The sequence below is a fragment of the Fusarium sambucinum genome, chromosome II (genome assembly GCF_050947815.1).
Source record: "Fusarium sambucinum isolate potato_lamoka chromosome II, whole genome shotgun sequence".
In the NCBI taxonomy this organism is placed as follows: Eukaryota; Fungi; Ascomycota; class Sordariomycetes; order Hypocreales; family Nectriaceae; genus Fusarium; species Fusarium sambucinum.
The window spans coordinates 5,280,658-5,297,434 of record NC_139293.1 but is presented as its reverse complement, the minus strand read 5'-3'; the positions used below and the strand labels follow the sequence as shown (position 1 = coordinate 5,297,434).

General features: G+C 45.8%; 7 protein-coding genes across 7 annotated transcripts; 3 read left to right on the top strand and 4 right to left on the bottom strand.

The window, feature by feature from the left end:
• Nucleotides 1-86: 86 nt before the first annotated feature.
• On the bottom strand, nt 87-1,612 carry FSST1_008717 (S-adenosyl-L-methionine-dependent methyltransferase; the record flags this gene model as incomplete). Its single annotated transcript, XM_083225624.1, has 9 exons — nt 87-320; nt 375-717; nt 793-885; nt 935-947; nt 998-1,025; nt 1,074-1,140; nt 1,192-1,233; nt 1,286-1,425; nt 1,481-1,612. 9 exons carry the CDS (start codon nt 1,610-1,612, stop codon nt 87-89), a joined length of 1,092 nt encoding a protein of 363 aa, XP_083084678.1.
• Nucleotides 1,613-2,733: 1,121 nt separating this feature from the next.
• On the top strand, nt 2,734-4,350 carry FSST1_008716 (uncharacterized protein; the record flags this gene model as incomplete). Its single annotated transcript, XM_083225623.1, has 1 exon — nt 2,734-4,350. The coding sequence occupies one exon, from the start codon at nt 2,734-2,736 to the stop codon at nt 4,348-4,350; it is 1,617 nt and encodes a 538-aa protein (XP_083084677.1).
• A 358-nt stretch (nt 4,351-4,708) lies between these two features.
• Nucleotides 4,709-6,450, bottom strand: FSST1_008715 (uncharacterized protein; the record flags this gene model as incomplete). The annotated part of the gene is made up of 3 exons (XM_083225621.1): nt 4,709-5,661; nt 5,715-6,140; nt 6,195-6,450. 3 exons carry the CDS (start codon nt 6,448-6,450, stop codon nt 4,709-4,711), a joined length of 1,635 nt encoding a protein of 544 aa, XP_083084676.1.
• Nucleotides 6,451-8,027: 1,577 nt separating this feature from the next.
• FSST1_008714 (uncharacterized protein) lies at nt 8,028-8,711 on the top strand (the record flags this gene model as incomplete). The annotated part of the gene is made up of 3 exons (XM_083225620.1): nt 8,028-8,324; nt 8,374-8,483; nt 8,543-8,711. The coding sequence occupies 3 exons, from the start codon at nt 8,028-8,030 to the stop codon at nt 8,709-8,711; spliced, it is 576 nt and encodes a 191-aa protein (XP_083084675.1).
• Nucleotides 8,712-8,883: 172 nt separating this feature from the next.
• On the bottom strand, nt 8,884-10,406 carry FSST1_008713 (uncharacterized protein; the record flags this gene model as incomplete). The annotated part of the gene is made up of 4 exons (XM_083225619.1): nt 8,884-9,253; nt 9,309-9,763; nt 9,817-10,247; nt 10,301-10,406. 4 exons carry the CDS (start codon nt 10,404-10,406, stop codon nt 8,884-8,886), a joined length of 1,362 nt encoding a protein of 453 aa, XP_083084674.1.
• A 524-nt stretch (nt 10,407-10,930) lies between these two features.
• On the bottom strand, nt 10,931-13,083 carry FSST1_008712 (uncharacterized protein; the record flags this gene model as incomplete). Its single annotated transcript, XM_083225618.1, has 7 exons — nt 10,931-11,356; nt 11,435-11,674; nt 11,730-11,873; nt 11,943-12,146; nt 12,195-12,370; nt 12,422-12,777; nt 12,833-13,083. The coding sequence occupies 7 exons, from the start codon at nt 13,081-13,083 to the stop codon at nt 10,931-10,933; spliced, it is 1,797 nt and encodes a 598-aa protein (XP_083084673.1).
• A 1,686-nt stretch (nt 13,084-14,769) lies between these two features.
• Nucleotides 14,770-16,697, top strand: FSST1_008711 (SET domain-containing protein; the record flags this gene model as incomplete). The annotated part of the gene is made up of 2 exons (XM_083225617.1): nt 14,770-14,976; nt 15,063-16,697. 2 exons carry the CDS (start codon nt 14,770-14,772, stop codon nt 16,695-16,697), a joined length of 1,842 nt encoding a protein of 613 aa, XP_083084672.1.
• Between the last annotated feature and the right edge of the window lie 80 nt (nt 16,698-16,777).

The window sequence follows — 16,777 nt, the reverse complement described above, 5'->3', positions numbered from 1 at the left end:
TAGACCGGAGATATACAATGGTCACCCTACACTCTAGAAGAAGTGACAGGTGCTCAAGCTTCACCTCGAAACTACCTAGTCATCTACTACTCAGGTTTCCTTCCATATACAATTCTCATTCGACAATACGGGTGATGTCTCGGGTTTCGCAACTCGCGTCGTAGCTGAGAGCAATACACCGTCACCTCCTCCTTTGACCAGCCCAGAACAAAACTGGCCATGTAAAGCACAAATCCCTCCAAGTCCTGGTCCATCGCTGCGTGCCCGAATTTACCAATCTCTTGCAACTTTGGATCTTTGGGCCAGGAGCCAACAGGAGCCTATGTAGTTAAGAAAGTCAGTTTTTCGTCACTCATCAGAAGCTGTCTACATACCTTAAAGTCCCAAGTACCAATGTCGACAAACCCTGCTTCTTCCATGCCCTGCTTTTGAAGATCGTCATCGAGGATAGTAAATGTCCTTCCTAGTTTCTTGCCACCCTCAATAAAGAACTTGCCCCACTCGCTCATGGCACTACCTTCTTGAACACTACCATCGTCACTCTCTAACCGAGTTGATGCCTCAAAGCTCTCGACCCAGCCACCTGGTTTACAAGCGCGGTATGCTTCTTGAAACAAAGCTCCCCAGTCGCTAATAGAACCATACAGATATCGCATATGGATGAAATCAAAGGTGTTGGGTGAAAAGGTCCATGGTTGAGTACAGTCGTCAATCTCGCTGTTTGTCTGTTAACGATATGGAAGGTACATGGTGGCAACTGACTGTGCATCCACTCGAACTGTTTCAACTTACAACTTGACATTTGGGGGTACCCAACTGGGTTGAATAGGGGAGATATCAGTTCCTATCACTTGTTCGGCGTCCGGATGCTCATCCGCAAAGTCGCTAGCAGAATCAGTCATGATAGTTTCCCGTTTTCTGCGTGTGAACATACATTGCCCAAATTCCTTTTTAGAAATGTCAGTATCTGATCGATATCGAAGGTTTTCACTCTTACCTGTACCAGTACCGACGTCAAGGACAGACTTCACATGTATTAGTTCCAAGTCCAGCTAGTACAACTAGAGCCAAACCTTGGTGTTGTCCCCTATTGGAGCCAAGTGAAGCTTTCCATCGAGGGCTAGAAGTAGATAGTGGTGACTTGGCACACATTAGCTTTTGGAAGAGAAACTATGCAATTAAGAGCCTTACATGATGTCGATGGCTTCGTTTTGCTGATCATCGTTGGATGCCCTAGAGTATTTGTGAGTTGATAATTATAATTTATCTCGTGACAATTGTGTACCAATATTCAGCGTTGCCTCTTTCCGAATGGTAAGTTCTCCCCTTGATAGTGCGGTAGTTGAGAATACTAGAGTTCATGGATGCCGTCGACGAGTCAGCGTCACTACCAAGCGATGAATCAGTATCGTCATCATGAGATTCCTGGTACCAGTTAACTTTATCGCATAATCATTGATAACGGAAAATGTCATCTTACTTGGGCTAGATTGGCCCAATGTTCAGCATCATGAAGACCAGCAGCTTCCGCAGCCTCACGACTTGCCGCCGACTTTTGCGAGATAGGAGACCGGGGTGATTGCTTTGGTGAACAAGTAGTGCTGTCGGCCATAGTTTCAACAGCTCATGTATATGCACTACTCTCAATGCAAAGTCAAGCTTTGGACGCGCGAATTTAGTATGCTCTTCCTTCTTGAAAACGAGTTTTGCGGGGTTGGTAGGTGGGATCTCGATCGGCTAATGAGGTTGTGCTGCGGATCATTACTGGAAGGGTAAGATTCAGTCAGACGAGGAGATATCTTCTCGTTTGCGGCCTTGCATTTTCGTGCACAGGGGTTGATGTTGTGTTCCTAGCGAATACGAGGGAGTATTTGTTGATCCCTGTATCAGAAGGCCAGAAGAAGGACCAAGCACATTGATTGGTGAGAAAAGGTCGTCAACCAACAAATGCCAATACTCTGTGAGAGGTTCTTATCCACATGCATGGGCCGTCAAATCAGAGACCGAATGTTCGAATTGTACTGTAAGATGTACTGTAAGATGTACATCAGTAGTGAGAAGGCCTTGTATTTTTCTCTTTGAGAAGAAATAGTCACAATCACTATGGAACGAAATGTGTAAGCATCAATTCATGAAGTAGCTTTTCGGGTTAATCCTTGTTAACAGATGTTCAAAGGAAATATCTCCCAGTATGTTCTGAATGCGTGGGCGTTGACGCTGATAGACTCCAATGAATAGAATGTTACCAGATTTATGTCTGTGTCTATATTGCCCGTAATCGTTGGAAATTGATGTCATGATAAGAAGTTTGGCCGGGTTCATATCCGTTCGTCGCATTCGGCTGTGTTGGCAGACTTGCGTAGCTTTGTTAGCCGACGGGTGACTGTTTCTCACCACAGATTTGTCAGTGCAGCATACTTTATGATAAAATAATGCTGGACTTTGAAGTTCTGACTTGGAAGGCATTATTTGGTCTAGTTTGACAAGCCATACTGAATGATTTATCGCCGTAAGCAGGATAAACATAACCGTCCAGACGTAAGCCGATCTCTTCACTCAACGCTAAGCAATAAACCACCTTCCAGAAAGAGTACTAACGTGGGAAGAATGACATTGAGGCGCTGCAAAGCGCCAAGTGATAAGCTTATTTTGACTGCCATTATCTTAACGCCATGCCCGTGTAATAAAGTAGCAGCCTGTTGTGCAGTTGCTTGCAACAGCTATCATTGCGCCATGAAGTTGCTTACTCTATTTGCCATTGCTTTGGCAAGCAACACCGCCAATTGTCAAAACAAGGACCATGGTCTCACGATCCAAACAGACACTGGCATCTTTACCGGGCTAATTGATCCTATATTTCCCCGCACTCGACAATGGCGCTCCATTCCTTTTGCTGAACCACCTGTCTCATCTCTTCGCTGGCTCCCACCACAAAAGTTAACACCCAATGTGAAACGACATCGATACTCTACCAAGTTTCCGCCTTCATGCCCCCAGTTTGTATCTGGTGTCGAGTCGTACTGGAACATACCTTTGACCAGAGGTAATCTGATCTACAACGGCGCTCAGAATGATACCTCAGGTCTTGTGGGCGAAGCCACGTCCGAGGATTGTCTTCATCTTGCCATCTGGAGCCCTACCAGTGAGCCACCCAAAGGAGGTTTTCCTGTGGCATTCTTCATGACTGGTGGTGGCTTCGTTCAGGGTGGTGTTGATCTCCCCTGGCAGAATCCAGAGTCGTGGGTGGAGCGATCTCAGTCGCACATCGTTGTCAGTATCAACTATCGTGTTGGAATTTTCGGCTTTCCCAATGCCCGCGGGCTTGTCGATGGTGAACAGAATTTGGGAATTCTTGACCAGCGCGTTGCTCTCGAGTGGGTTCACGAGAACATAGCTGCTTTTGGAGGAAACCCTGAGCGCATCACAAATTGGGGTAGGTCGGCGGGCGGCATGAGCGCTGACATACATGCCTTTGCCTGGCACGAAGATCCCATCGCCCAGGCATACTACGCGGAGTCTGGTGTCGCGATGAGTATCAACCCAGTACTCCAAGTGAAAGACTTAATGTATTCCAACTTTAGCTTCGTTGCTAAGCATGTTGGATGCGGTTCTCCTTGTGGCACTGATTGTGAAGATGAAGATGGTCTGGCAGAGCTCGACTGTATGCGCCAGGTCTCCATGACTCAAATTGTAAACTTTGTTGGTCAATATGGAGACAAAGGGAAAACTCCACCGTTAACCTTTAGTCTGATCGTCGACGATCGGGTGTATTTCTCCGATTATCATGCACGAGCCGAAGCAGGCAAGATTGCAAACCGGCCAATTATGATTTCCATGACATCAAATGAGTTCTCGAGCTTGATGCCCTGGCCACCCGGGAACCTTACAGAAGGGCATGACCAAGATGCTGTCGACGCAGCTACAATCCCATTTGCTGTTTGTTCGGTGCTGAACACAACAACCTACAGAAATAGGCTAGACATACCCGTGTTCAGATTTCAGTACGCAGCCGAGTTTCCTAATCTGAACAAATACGAATGGTTGGGCGCCTACCATAACTCTGAAACAAGCCTCATCTTCGGGACATATGGGCAGTTGGATCATGTTGCCAATACGACGCAGTATCAAGTCGACGTAAGTCGTTCAATGCAAGACCATATCCTTGCTTTCTTTAAGGATCCGTACAATGGACCGCAGAAGTTGGGATGGGAATCTATGATTACTAGCGAAGAGGATGGCGGGTTTCTGTTGAGATTCGGGGGCTCTAGCCGGGAGGTGGTTGAAGGTATCCGTGGCGTGAACGTTGATGGAGTCTGCTCGGGGATCCGTGACTACGTGCCTTTTCCTTAAGCATTTACAGAGAATGGCACACGCACTTCAGCAGCCAAAACAAAAACATGGGTGGTAGCATGGGCTGGAGGGTGTTCAAAGATTACTCTCAAGAAATTCATGGCCAGTCAAGATATAGTTGGGAGTATTGCATACCAATTCAGTTTTGTCGTGGATTAAAAGTCATCCCATGCCTTTCATCCTGCCGATCGTCCCTCAATTATCCGGTCGTGTCTTTCAAGTGGTTCAACTGAACCATCACTTAACCATCATTGTATTCACAAGCCAAGATGATTTGCATTGTTTAAAACTTCTATATTTTACATCATCACGAACAAACTTCAGACCTTGCCTTCCATAAGGCAACAGTTGAACCAACCTATTCCCTTGGGATCCTGAAGATAGGGTACTCCATACCTGCCTCTACAGGAATGATATTGAACTTGACGTAACTGTCAATATTCTCGGGCTCAAGCGCAATAAATGCTAAAGCCGCGTTTTGCTGCCTGGTACTGACATAGAAGCTTCCCACTGGTAGTACAACCTCTCTTGTTGTCGTGTTGGTGGTAACAGTATTCAAGTAGGTACCCTCATACAACTCCGGCTCAACAGTGGAAGACTCGATGACAAGTGTCTCCAGAGTTTGACGGAACTCGTATTGAAGCTTCTCAACCTTGAGGCCGAGAATCTCAAGTCTCTCGGCAACATCAATCCATGTCCTTGGAATGATGTAGGCCTCGGGTCTTGCCCGGGTAAGGTTTGCAATTGAAGGGGTGGTGCGCTTGAAGTCGATGGGGACTTGAACAACACTACCATTTCGCTGATCAATCATTGTGAAAGTCCTATTCTCGGGTACGTAAGAGTCGGTGATGACAATGTCCTCGTCGCTGTTGATAAACTCCTCGCGAGCGTCTTCAACAATAGACTTGACCTTGTCAGCATTGTCTCTCGCAAGCTCAAGGATAGTCTGGATCTTGATAAGAGCGGTAGCAACGCGACGTTGGAAATGCTGATTAGCAATACGGATACCACGCATCTCAAGCAGAAAGGAGATAGTTTGAGTCAATCCAACAGCGTTTCGTCCAGTGCGTGCTTCGGTGACAGCTTCGGTGAAAGCAATCCTTGATCCTTCAGTGCGGTTGGAAGCACCAGTGACGTAGGGCTCCCATCGAAGACCATGGCTTTCGAGCTCCTCACCAACAGCTGGGATGAAGAAGTCGAGAAGCTGTTCGCGAATGGCAGGATGAATGTTTGGGTTGATTCCTCCAGACAAGAGAGCGTCTGAACCATGTTGATAATTTGCTCCATAGACTGTTGAAACTGTAAATTCATCTGCTCAAGATTAGTGGCCTGAATCTAGGCTAGATGTCGGGCATAATACCTACGCATGTCTAAGGCTATATGAGGATTCCACTCCCCAACAAGCCTCTTGATTTCTCTGGATTGACCTCGCATCAGTTTGAGATGCTCTCTGTTTGGATCCAAGTTGGAAGCAAGTTGTCTCTGGAAGTAAGCAACACCATCTACATTGTATCGTGGAAGTATCTTGATGTCCATCTTCTCCAATAATGACGCAGCCCACTCTGGCTCCGCATCCATCTTGCCAAGAAATGCAAGAACGGACTCGTCAGCAGCAGGTTCATTGCCATGAATCGCGGCCTGAAGATAGACTCTAAGCTTGTTGCTGCTAGAGTTGGTGTTGGGGAGGGATAGGAAAACATAGGGGATCGCGCGGCCTTCTTCCGACAGGAAAGCCGCTGACTCGTAGGTCATCCAGTCATTCTTCTTGGCGAGATTACGAATGAAATAATCTTGAGTGACTCGTTAGCTACAACTTCAAAAACAACTCAATCGTCTCATCTTACCCAACTCGTACAAGTCAGTCGGCCCCTCTGTGCCTTCGGCGAACCGAGCCGGTACTTTCTCGGGGTTTAGAAATGCTGGGGATCGAAGAGTGATATTAATATCAGGAAAGTTTGCAGAAACAATCTCCGAGTCTTTGATCGTGGGTGCCCAGTTCTCTCCGTATTGAAGTCCAGTTTGGATTCCACCTGATTGGGCTGTGGCAATGGACACAAGAGCCGTGAGTGCGTAAAGACGCTGCACCTTATTGATAGCCATTGTATCGATATTGAAGCTTAAAAGAGCATAAAAAGGTTCAAGTCATTGGGTGAAAGGATTACCGAAAGGTTAAATACAATACGGGATCGTTCATCCGTTTCCTCACATCGGCCTATCTTGGCCTGACCGGAGCTTCTTCTGAATCCGCATCTTCCCAGGCAAGGATCGTCATATGTTTATCCTGCCATCGTGACATCAATGATTGATGGTTTACCGATCTACTCCGCGTACTAACCAACTTGAAGCAAAGGATTGAATGATGAATGAGGGGTCATTATGCTTGGCATGGAGAAATCTCGCGGGGTGGAAATAAGCGACGGAGTTGATCAGCAAGTTCTGTTACTACATTAGGTAGGTGAGTAGATAAGCTTAAGTAAAACTCCACATTGCGAGTTTAACCCGGGATTTAATGCGTAACGTAACAGTTTGCGATGCTTGGGCAACTAATTTGTTCTACGTGGATAGAATAAACTTCCCCTCTTTGCGATGCGACATCGCAAACTGTTGAGAAAGACGTTTCTCACCACTTTGTACAAGGGCTATCTAACGAGAAGTGCGACGGTGGGAAGTCTGTGAACTACGTATATATGCATCAGAAGAGGATGATAGGTATTGTTTGATTCGTCTCAAGTCTTAATCAGTTCAATTCTAGTGAGTATCTTGAACATATTTGAGAGGAGGATCAGCTAGAAATAGCTTGTACAGTGGTCGTCTTTGCCAATATTCGATTGTCGAGTGAGAATATCCTTCGATGTCTCAGTTAGAAGTAATTCTGTCCTTTTCGTGATTGTTTCTCGCTGCTTACATCAATCAGGCTCATCGAACTGTCGAAGTTATTCGGTAAAGTACTTCTCCGTTCATTATTGACGACGCCATCCCATAGGTTTACCAAATGTTGCTGCATTACCCTGAAGTGGGAGAGTTGCCCAAGATTATTTATAAGATGGAAGTAGTCGAGAATAGATAGCCGGTCGTGATAAAAACGATCATCACAAATAGCAGAAGGTGAATATGCAGTTACAAGCGACGATATTGGTAACGAATACTTCTTCGATCATAAAATAATCTCGCATGTGACTGTTCATCTATCTCCAGTAAGAGGATGTAGATATGACGATTGAGACTCGAGATCCAAACCCATAGCAATATATTTAGACTTGATACAAAACACAACCACTCTGACATTTGACAAAGGATCAACATTCCATAATCCATTTTACATAATCTGATTTTACTGTGACTGCCAGCAATTGGTCTTCAAAGGTTTCCAATCAAAACCAATCCCACGTAAGACCTACAGCCACGAAGGATCCGGGTCTCTCATATGTCTTGCGACACACTTGGCTAGATCAGCTTCACAGCTCGTCAGTCTTACTTGCATTTCCAACTTTGATCCTTGTAGCTGACAATGATATGGTTGTCTCGCGATTGTCGAAGCGAAGACGCGAACGATGAGCGCTATCCCAAAGCCTTGGCATCGAATGCCTACGTATAAAAGAGCTTGAGAATAACGGAATGACTCAAGTGTAGGATAAGCAGAAACCTTTTTCTTCAAATCAGTCATCAATTATTCCAAAATGCGCATCGCCTTTGTTCAAAATCTTTTCTTTAATCTCGGTTTCTGCATGAGCATTGACACCCTTTTACCTCGCACTGAGTCTGAGATAGGCCCCTTCAAAAATCCTCAGCTGACACCATTCCTTCAAATCAACCTTGCTGTCGGTCGTGAGACCAATGTTACTGGTCCCGATACCCGTTGGGGAGCTGCTCCCAATGTTCAAGGCGGAAAGGTCTCTGGTGCTTTTGAAGCCGATATTCTTCCGATCGGAACGTCTTTCGAGAGATACGTCAAGAATGAGCAGGGCGAGAACAGCGTGAGTTTCACTTCAAGTGATTATAGCAGTTATCCTAACTTTGACGAAGTTCTACCACAATCGGTATATACTCAAGACGGCAGACAATGAAACCATCAGCCTTGAGGTTGATGTCATTGTTAACTACCGTAACAATGCACACCATAGCTTTGGGTTCGGGTAAGTCATCAATATTGACCCTTTAGATGGCACTGGGACAGATACTTAACAGATGCTAGCAAATTTGTAACTGATATCCCACACCTGTTATATCTCAACTACAACATGTATCTCATCGAGGTTACAGGAGACTTTGAAACAGGCAAGGCTACGAGTCAGTTATTTGCGCTGAAGTCTGGCGGTCGACGGGACGGCGAACCCATCAAAGCTCTTTTACCTATTGAATGAGTCACAAGCCGCTAAGGAACAGACGCATTCGAAGCACCGTGGGATTTTCTCTCAGCATATAATTTCCAATTGTGTTCTTTCTATCAAATGTATGTTTTCCCAAATTTGCTTCGTCGTAAATCGTCAGGTTTTAGTCTATTCAATGCGTAACCAGGATCGTCTTCATAAACAATCACTTTCGTTTCAGGGTGGAAGCAATAACAGCAGCACCCACGCCACTGCCAGGTGAAAGCATAAACTCCACATTATCCTTTCTTGACTCAGGCGCAGCTTCAGAAGCAAGGATCTCGCTGACAGCCTTTGACAACTCCATCTGGAAATGGGGATGCTTTTCAAACAAGGAGCCCTCGACTCCAACGTGACATCTCTGCAGATCACGCTTCTGGCAGATGGCTGCCACACCGGTTGCTGACAAGCGAGCGGCACGGGTGGTGATGAGTCTGGCGACTCCTTTCATAAATTGAAGCTCTGCATGCGTTGGGGAGATACCCAGGCTTGAAACGCATGTCTCGTAGGCTTCTCGTAGACCATCTGATGTGTCCCTAGAACAGTTTTAGCAAATCTTGTCACGATAATACAGTGCTTTTATAGACTTACGCTTCGATAGCGGATAAAAACGAGGAGTCAAGGCAATAAGTATCTTGCAATTTCTCAATACTCTGCCCCTCCAAGAAACTTTGGGGATCCCTCTGATGAATCTCCAAGATAATCCGACGGAAGAGTTCTCCGAGATAAAGTCCTGCAACCATCTTCTCGAAAGCCTGCTGTCCTTTTCGTGGAGAGTCGTTATCAATGGCAATGTCATATGATGTCAAGGGCAATACAGCATGCTCGTTATCGAAAGCACCCCATTCACAGTTAATAGCCATGAATGATTCTGCGTTCAAGTTGTCGTTTGCGAGCTTGGGAATGGCCGAAACCCTTTCGAAGTAAGCGCCATTGCAGCCTGTACCGAAAACGCAGCCGATTTCGGTTTCAGAGTTGAGGTAGGCGGAGGCCATCATTGTCGCTGTTGTATCATTTGTTACAACACAGACCTTCAGTGGGAGGTTCTGGCACGCCGTCAATACTCTTATCGCTTTGCGAGTTTGTTGCAAAAACTTACCTTTTTCTTAACGGCTCGCCTCAATGATTCTGCGGCATCTACTCCTTCAGTGTTTGAGATGTTGAAACCCTTTGTCCATCTCTGTAAGATCCCCTCATCTATTGTCCTCTGTGTAGTTGGGAACGAAAAGATAAAGCTCAGATCAATCTCGGTGGTTAGGTCAAAGTCTGCTGACTGAAGGAAGGATTCGAGACAGCCTGCAACAAAGTCCCAGAGTTCATCGGCGGTTGCAGCCTTGAGGTCTTCTGGGAGCTTGTGTGATTCTTGCTTGACTTCGAAACCGCCTTTTTCGCTGGTGAGTTGGATGGAGTAGACTCGGAGGTTTGTTCCTCCCATATCTAGAACCAGATATTTCCCTGTCTCATTGCCGTCTGGGTAGTTCATTACCCATGTCGGATTCATTGGAATGTTTCCGCCTGTTATGCTCAGTCCTGTATATATGGTTAGAGCTTCCATGATTGATTTGTCCTGGGTAGATGGGTACCTTTTTCCAGTTCTTGGACAAAGTGGTTAGTGACATGTTTGAGCTTTGCTGTATCGACTATGAAGTCATTTTCGAGCTCGTCGAGGTAAGCCTTGAAGTCTGCCATGGTGTAATTGTGTTTTTGTGTGATAGTTACTCTTGTGTTGAGTTTGAGAGCTGGAAGGATATAGTAGATATATAACCAAAACTTGCATCACCCTCTCTAATCGGCCCGGGTTGTTTCTTCTAGGCCATTGACGACCGTGATATTACAATGACGTCAGTTCCACTTTAACAATGTCGAGAGACCCTCAGTTGTGGCCGTTATCAAGATTCTCCACCTTGTTTTTCTTCTTCGTTGGCTTTCTTTGCTATTTGAAGTTGGCATTCTGTAGTCAAAGCTCCGGGATTAATGCTCCGGCCACAAGTGGTCCAATCATCAACATTGCCAAGTTCAATCGTCATTCCCTAAAACCGTTGACTCGGCGAGATGGCGATTGGTTCAAACTTGTTATCGCGAGGCTTATCTTGCTATCTGACTATCTTATCGATAAGAGCAATGGACTCACTTGATGTCATTGTCATTGTAGGCGGATCTCCAATCCTAAACCCAGAGGTCAACCCTTATCTTTCCCGACAGCTAACAAGTTCTTATCGGTGAACGCTTCCGGCGCGTTGGCGAGCAACACCATGCTGATTCTCACCATGTCTCCTCTCAACGTCGCAGTCCTCCTTTGAGTGCTCCCGAAGGGCAGGTTGACCACCCAAGCTGGCAAGAACAGCTTTGTTAGTCGCAGTAAAATCATCGAGAATCTGAAGTTCCTGAAGACTGAATAAGCGAGGTACAATTATAATACGTAGAGGAATTAGTAAGATTATCAAGACAGGAAAGCCAATAGCTGCGAGAGTATGCGAGACAGCAACACAAGCGAAGACGCCAATCAGTTGAATGCTGATGAAAAGAAGTATCTTGCGTCTTCTGACGCGAAGAAGTGGCTCGTCGCGCTGGATAAAACGTTCTTCGGACTGAAGATAGATGAACTTTCGAAGGATACCATTCGATTCAATCGAACCCCACTGCATTGATGTTAGCAGCGTTTTAGGAATGGAACAGTCACAATAACGAAACGATTCCTGAACAGGAACTAAACTTACACCAACGACAAAGAACACGCCTGCGAAGACAGCAGCTGGCATTGTATGAAGTACCACAAGAAGGGGGCCAGTCATTGTACCTATCAATCCAAGCCCCATAAGGAAGTGCGAAACACGCTGCTCAACTACAGCTGCAGCTCGTACGACAGGACGGCGAATTTCAGTATCTTCACCTTCGGATGTTGGAATGATCTTCAGGTCTGTTTCGTACACAGTGAGGGAGTCTGTATGAACAGGTGCCTGATAACATATCAGTTAGACAAGAACGAGATGGAATGCGTCATCATTTACATACTTGCGGTACTAATCCATTTGGCATTGGAAGTCCAAGAATCCCCGAAACAAATGTTGTACAGCCAAGAAGGAAGAAATCCCAGTGAAAGCCACCAGGTTTCTTCAACGGATACTGACGGGCCTGTGCGGTTATACTACTGACGTTCTGGAGATGAATGTCAGTTGCAATGTCTCTTACAAGGTATAACAACGTGCGCAAAGGTGTTAGACGTACGTGGTCATAATAGAATAAAAGCATAGTCAAGAGTCCGAATGGTAGTGCCACAAACACCCATTTAGCTTCCAAGTTCCAAAAATCGATAAGCCAGTCTCTTGACTGTGTCGGATAAAAAGCCTTCGTAACAGGTACGCGTTCTATGTGTGTAGCCTCGAGTCTACCGGGGAAGTGAGAGAAGCCAACCCAAAAGAGGGTTCCAAACTTTCGACTCTGTCAGTGTGGTTCGGGTTGATCAAAATGAAAACTCACCACATAAGCATAATCAGCAAGAATGGTCCGAACGCCTGGTTTCCAAAAAGTACTGGAGCCCAGCCTCTCTAGACCATAGACTGTACCAAAGTAAAGAATGGCAATGATACAGGCAAGATAACCCGCCGCAGATCCCTCTTGATCGAACTCGTTTACCAGTTCTTCCACCCCTTTAACTAAAACATCATCAGTGCCTCTACTGGTGACATATAGTAGTTTGAACTTACTAATATAGATTATTCCAACATACATCCCGAAGGCCTCGCTCGAAAAGTCGGTGACATAACGCATGTAATCACATGTGTTAAAGATAGCCACAAGCCAGTGAAAGATGGCGGCCCATATGCCAGTCCATGCCATGAACTGGGGATAGATCGAGGCATCATAAATGCTGATGATATCGTATATGGTAAAGTTGAACAAAGAGATAAGACCCGTAACGCCAACAATAGTAAGAGGCTGTGTACTGAGAAGACTAAAGACAACCGCTGCTAGCGCTGAGGAGAAGAGAGCCTCGTTTATACCAAAGAATTGTCCTGTTCGTCGGTACATGTCAAGTGTGTAGGCTATAGCCGGAAGAAGACTGGAAAGTATTAGTGTTGTTTCACTGCTAGATGGCAGACGATGGAGATGTATACTTGACAAAGTACATGCGAATAGTACTGGCAACCACACGATAAGTAAAAGCATCGGCAATGTCACTCCAGTAATAAGGTAGTCGCCTCTTGACGTCGTGATACATTCCTCTACCAGGATGAAAGACTCTCCATCGTCTCCATCCTTTTCTGTTGTCGTAGCTGTAGGACAAGTTTGTCTCTTCTCGTGTCAAAGTGGTGCCACCTGAGGAGTCACCAGGCTCTATATCGGTAGGTTGAATGTCGTTGGCCATATTTGTAAGATGGGAGAAAGGAAGGTAGAGTGAGTATCAAGAGGATAGAATGTCTGTGCCACGGAATACAGTATAGCAAGGTTTCAAGAAACGGATGTCATTTCTCGTGGTAGACAGAGTCATATTTATGCTTGTCTTGGACCCGGGCATTCGGATTCTTTTAATACTTAGCACAAGGGGTTAGTCTATAGCATGTAGTGTCTGGGGGCGTCGATTCATAGCAGTGGGTCCATGACAGCATTATTGGATCGCCTTTTCAGGTAGAATTTTGCATGCAAGGGATATTTCCTTGAAAGACAAGACATGCAAAATAGTTTCATAAAATTGATATATAGGAATTCGTAAGTCATCAAGTCACCCGTTCCTCCAAGTCCTGTTCAATCGCTGTCGTGTCTAGTACCATTCCCTTTTATGTGACGTCTATAGAAGCATAGGATGAATTTGGTGTAAGTGTCCATTGCCACGCAGAAGATGTAACTCTAGCACCCTGCAAGATTCGATGCGAGAGATTGGCTATGCTTTTCTGCTCCGCTCTTGTGGTGGACTTGATGGGAAATCTGTTTACGCCGTGGTTAGTGAAGTAACATAAGCCTTGGTAAGAATAGCCTACCATTCTGATTAGAAGTCCATGACATGTTGCAAATCTCATATTCGTCCCCCCGCTGTTGGGTCCACCCAAAGCGATTCTTGATGTCCTCTTGGAGTAACAGCATCTGGATCTCGAATTCTTTTTGGCATCTAACGTAGTCGACACCAGGTTTTCTATCCTCGGCATGAAAAGGTAAGAAATCCATATTGAACAAACTTGATAGGTATTATGTATGTTTGACAGTATGAAACCAACGAGAAATAAATTTAAAAAGAAGAAGAATTACATCAGGCGTAGAATAGTTTGTGGTTGTAGGCTCGTAGCATGACTGGGGTCATGTCACGTCTGTCAGATGGTGGTCTCCACTTACTATTACGGATAAAAAGAGACCCTTTCTGACCAATAGCACAAAGGTATAAAGTTCCTCATGATGCGATACTTTATGGCTAACGGAAACATGTACCCGAGGTCAAGACAATTAATCTGAAATCCTCTTATTATGACTGTACATCGGAACCGAGAACCTTTTTGATCCAGTGCTTTGGGTCATAGATCTTATCTAGGCGATGTGATGAATCAAACGACGGTACATCTAAAAATACCAGGATAATCAACCCTTGCGGACCGTACCTCCTCTGCACCATCAAGTTTCGACATTATGAGCCATAAATCTTCAAGCACAGACTGCAGTGGACTGCACAGGAAAGAGAAATGGTATTGTCATTTTTCATGTTGTCACCGTCGAGGCAGCCCTACGATCATGCAGTTTCTTAGGCATGGAACGGCGTAAAGAGGCGTTAGGACCCTGAAATAGCAATGAATCTCATGTTTCGAGTTCCACCATGTCTTGGTAACATTGAGCTAAGAAGACTACTTCGGACTTGAGCTAAACTCCACCAATCAACACCACGAAACCGTGGCACTCGCTCTTACGACGCGGATGCCGAAAGAGGCAAGGGTTAAAGCATTTCAGGCATTACGCTAGAATCTAAATAGAACAGAATATTGCCCGAGCAGAAATATCGGAGTTCTTACGTCCTTCTGCTTCCTCTTTTGTTCGGTAGAGTGTTATCTACGCGAAAGTGCTGACTGCCAAGATGGACATCAAACAAATGTTGGAAGAGACACACTTCTTTCCCAATTGTACTGCCGCGCTTTTAGCCTTTTCTCTTGACAAACTCAACAATCCAACGTTGAATTTACAAATCATTATCCAAGAAGGGAATAGCGCTGATGGTGACAGATCGGATACTTTCGAAGCCAATGAACAACCCATCATGCAGTCAGGACACCTTCTCCTCTCAGTAGGTCTTTCGATTGATTACGACACAAATTCATGGCATGAAAATCAGCACGGGAGGGAAACTTATACTGACGAATCTTGTTGAAGCATAAAATCCCTCTCCGCATTGACACTGCCACGTGCAGAATCGAACCTGCTGGTCCTAGCTTTGCCTCGAGAGAGGCATCTCCGGAGCACCGTATACCAACCAATCGGAGGCAGATTGAAGTTCAAAGACGTACCCAGAGTCATCAGGCACATAAGAGACAAGGCGGTTTGAGGTTGGCTACGGTGAACGGGAATGTGCCGGTGGAAGGTGGCGTTGAGAACGAAAGTCCGAGACAGATACAGGTCGGCCAAGAAAACTTTCCAAAAAGAGTCAAAGTTAGGCACGATGGCGTATTCCACCCACGAGAGTCTTCACTGGGGAAATTCGTCGTGGGCGTTTGGGAGCAGATACACTCCGGACTGATTCTAGAACCGCATGTTCTTACGGAACAGGTTCAACTTACTTCTCGTTCGTTGGGGAATGGTCCTTCTGTGGACGCTGTACCGACACCTTCGAGCATGCGACCGGATCAAACTTGGGAGTCGTTCAACCAAAGTAATATCTTCTGTAGAAGAGTCACCCAAGCTAGCCGGACATGTCGCTCTATCGAAGTCATTGTTCAAGCGCGATGGGTTGAACTGTTTGACTCTTACGTCAAGTACCTTGCCAGCACGAACCCAAACCTTTCAGCGACAAAAAGCCGTACGAGAGCTATAGCCGAGGCATGCACCGACTTTGGTTGGACGGAGAAGGAACTTCGAAACAAGATGGCTATTTGGCGAGGATATAAAGAGATCAAGGACGTCCTTGGCTGGGTGGCTCTGGTCTTTTCTGGGATGGGACTGTATCGGTTGTGCAAGTATCGCGTCGACTTTGACAAAGAGAAGTTTTCCCGGGCGCGGGCTTTGGGAATACGGATGGAAGTCGCTGCTGATACCCTGCATACGAATTGGAGGCAGCTTTTGGCCATTGTAGGTGAGTCAACGCAAACACGTTTCGTCGGACATCCTCACGACTGGGTAGTCCATCAAGATGGCTCAGAGCCAGTCCCTCTTCGATCAACGTACACGGAACATGATCCAAACTTTGCATTCGAACATCTTGATGAGTCAGTTATCGATACTGTCTCGTGGGCCGATGATCCTCGCTGGACTCCGTCAAGCGCTGTATGTGTTTCTGGTGTCAACATATGCGGCTTGTGCAGCGAAGTGCAATCCAATCAAGACTCAACCAACGCGTGCAGATGTTTTCCCAATTCTTTTAGCACCTCAAGGTTACCAACTGCAGTACAAGTCTTTCGTACATCAAACGGTCGCAACAACGGCCTTCAAGCCTTGGTGGCATTTGAACGAGGCACTACAATTGGAGAGTTCGTCGGCTTGATCACAAAAGACATCCAAGAACAAGATGTTATGGATAGCAAAGTAGGCCCAAGAAGATATCAGATCTGGCAGGGAAGGCAGGGTAACTTTACCCGGTTTGCAAACCATAGTTGCAAACCGAATGCGCAGTTTGAGAAGTTTGTCTGGCTCGGTACTCAGCACGTCCTGCTCGTGAGCAAAGGCATCGAAGCGGGGATGGAGATCACAGTGGATTATACGGAGAGTTATTGGCGGGGTTTAAACAAGAAGTGCCTTTGTGGTGAACCTTGTTGCAGGTATAACAAATCGGATAATGGGAGGCTTGGTGGGTAGAGAGTTGAAGTAAGGGTAAGCTGATAATGTGTGGCTTTGAGTTTGAAGGGGTGATCTGCGAGCATCATTCGGAGAGATGA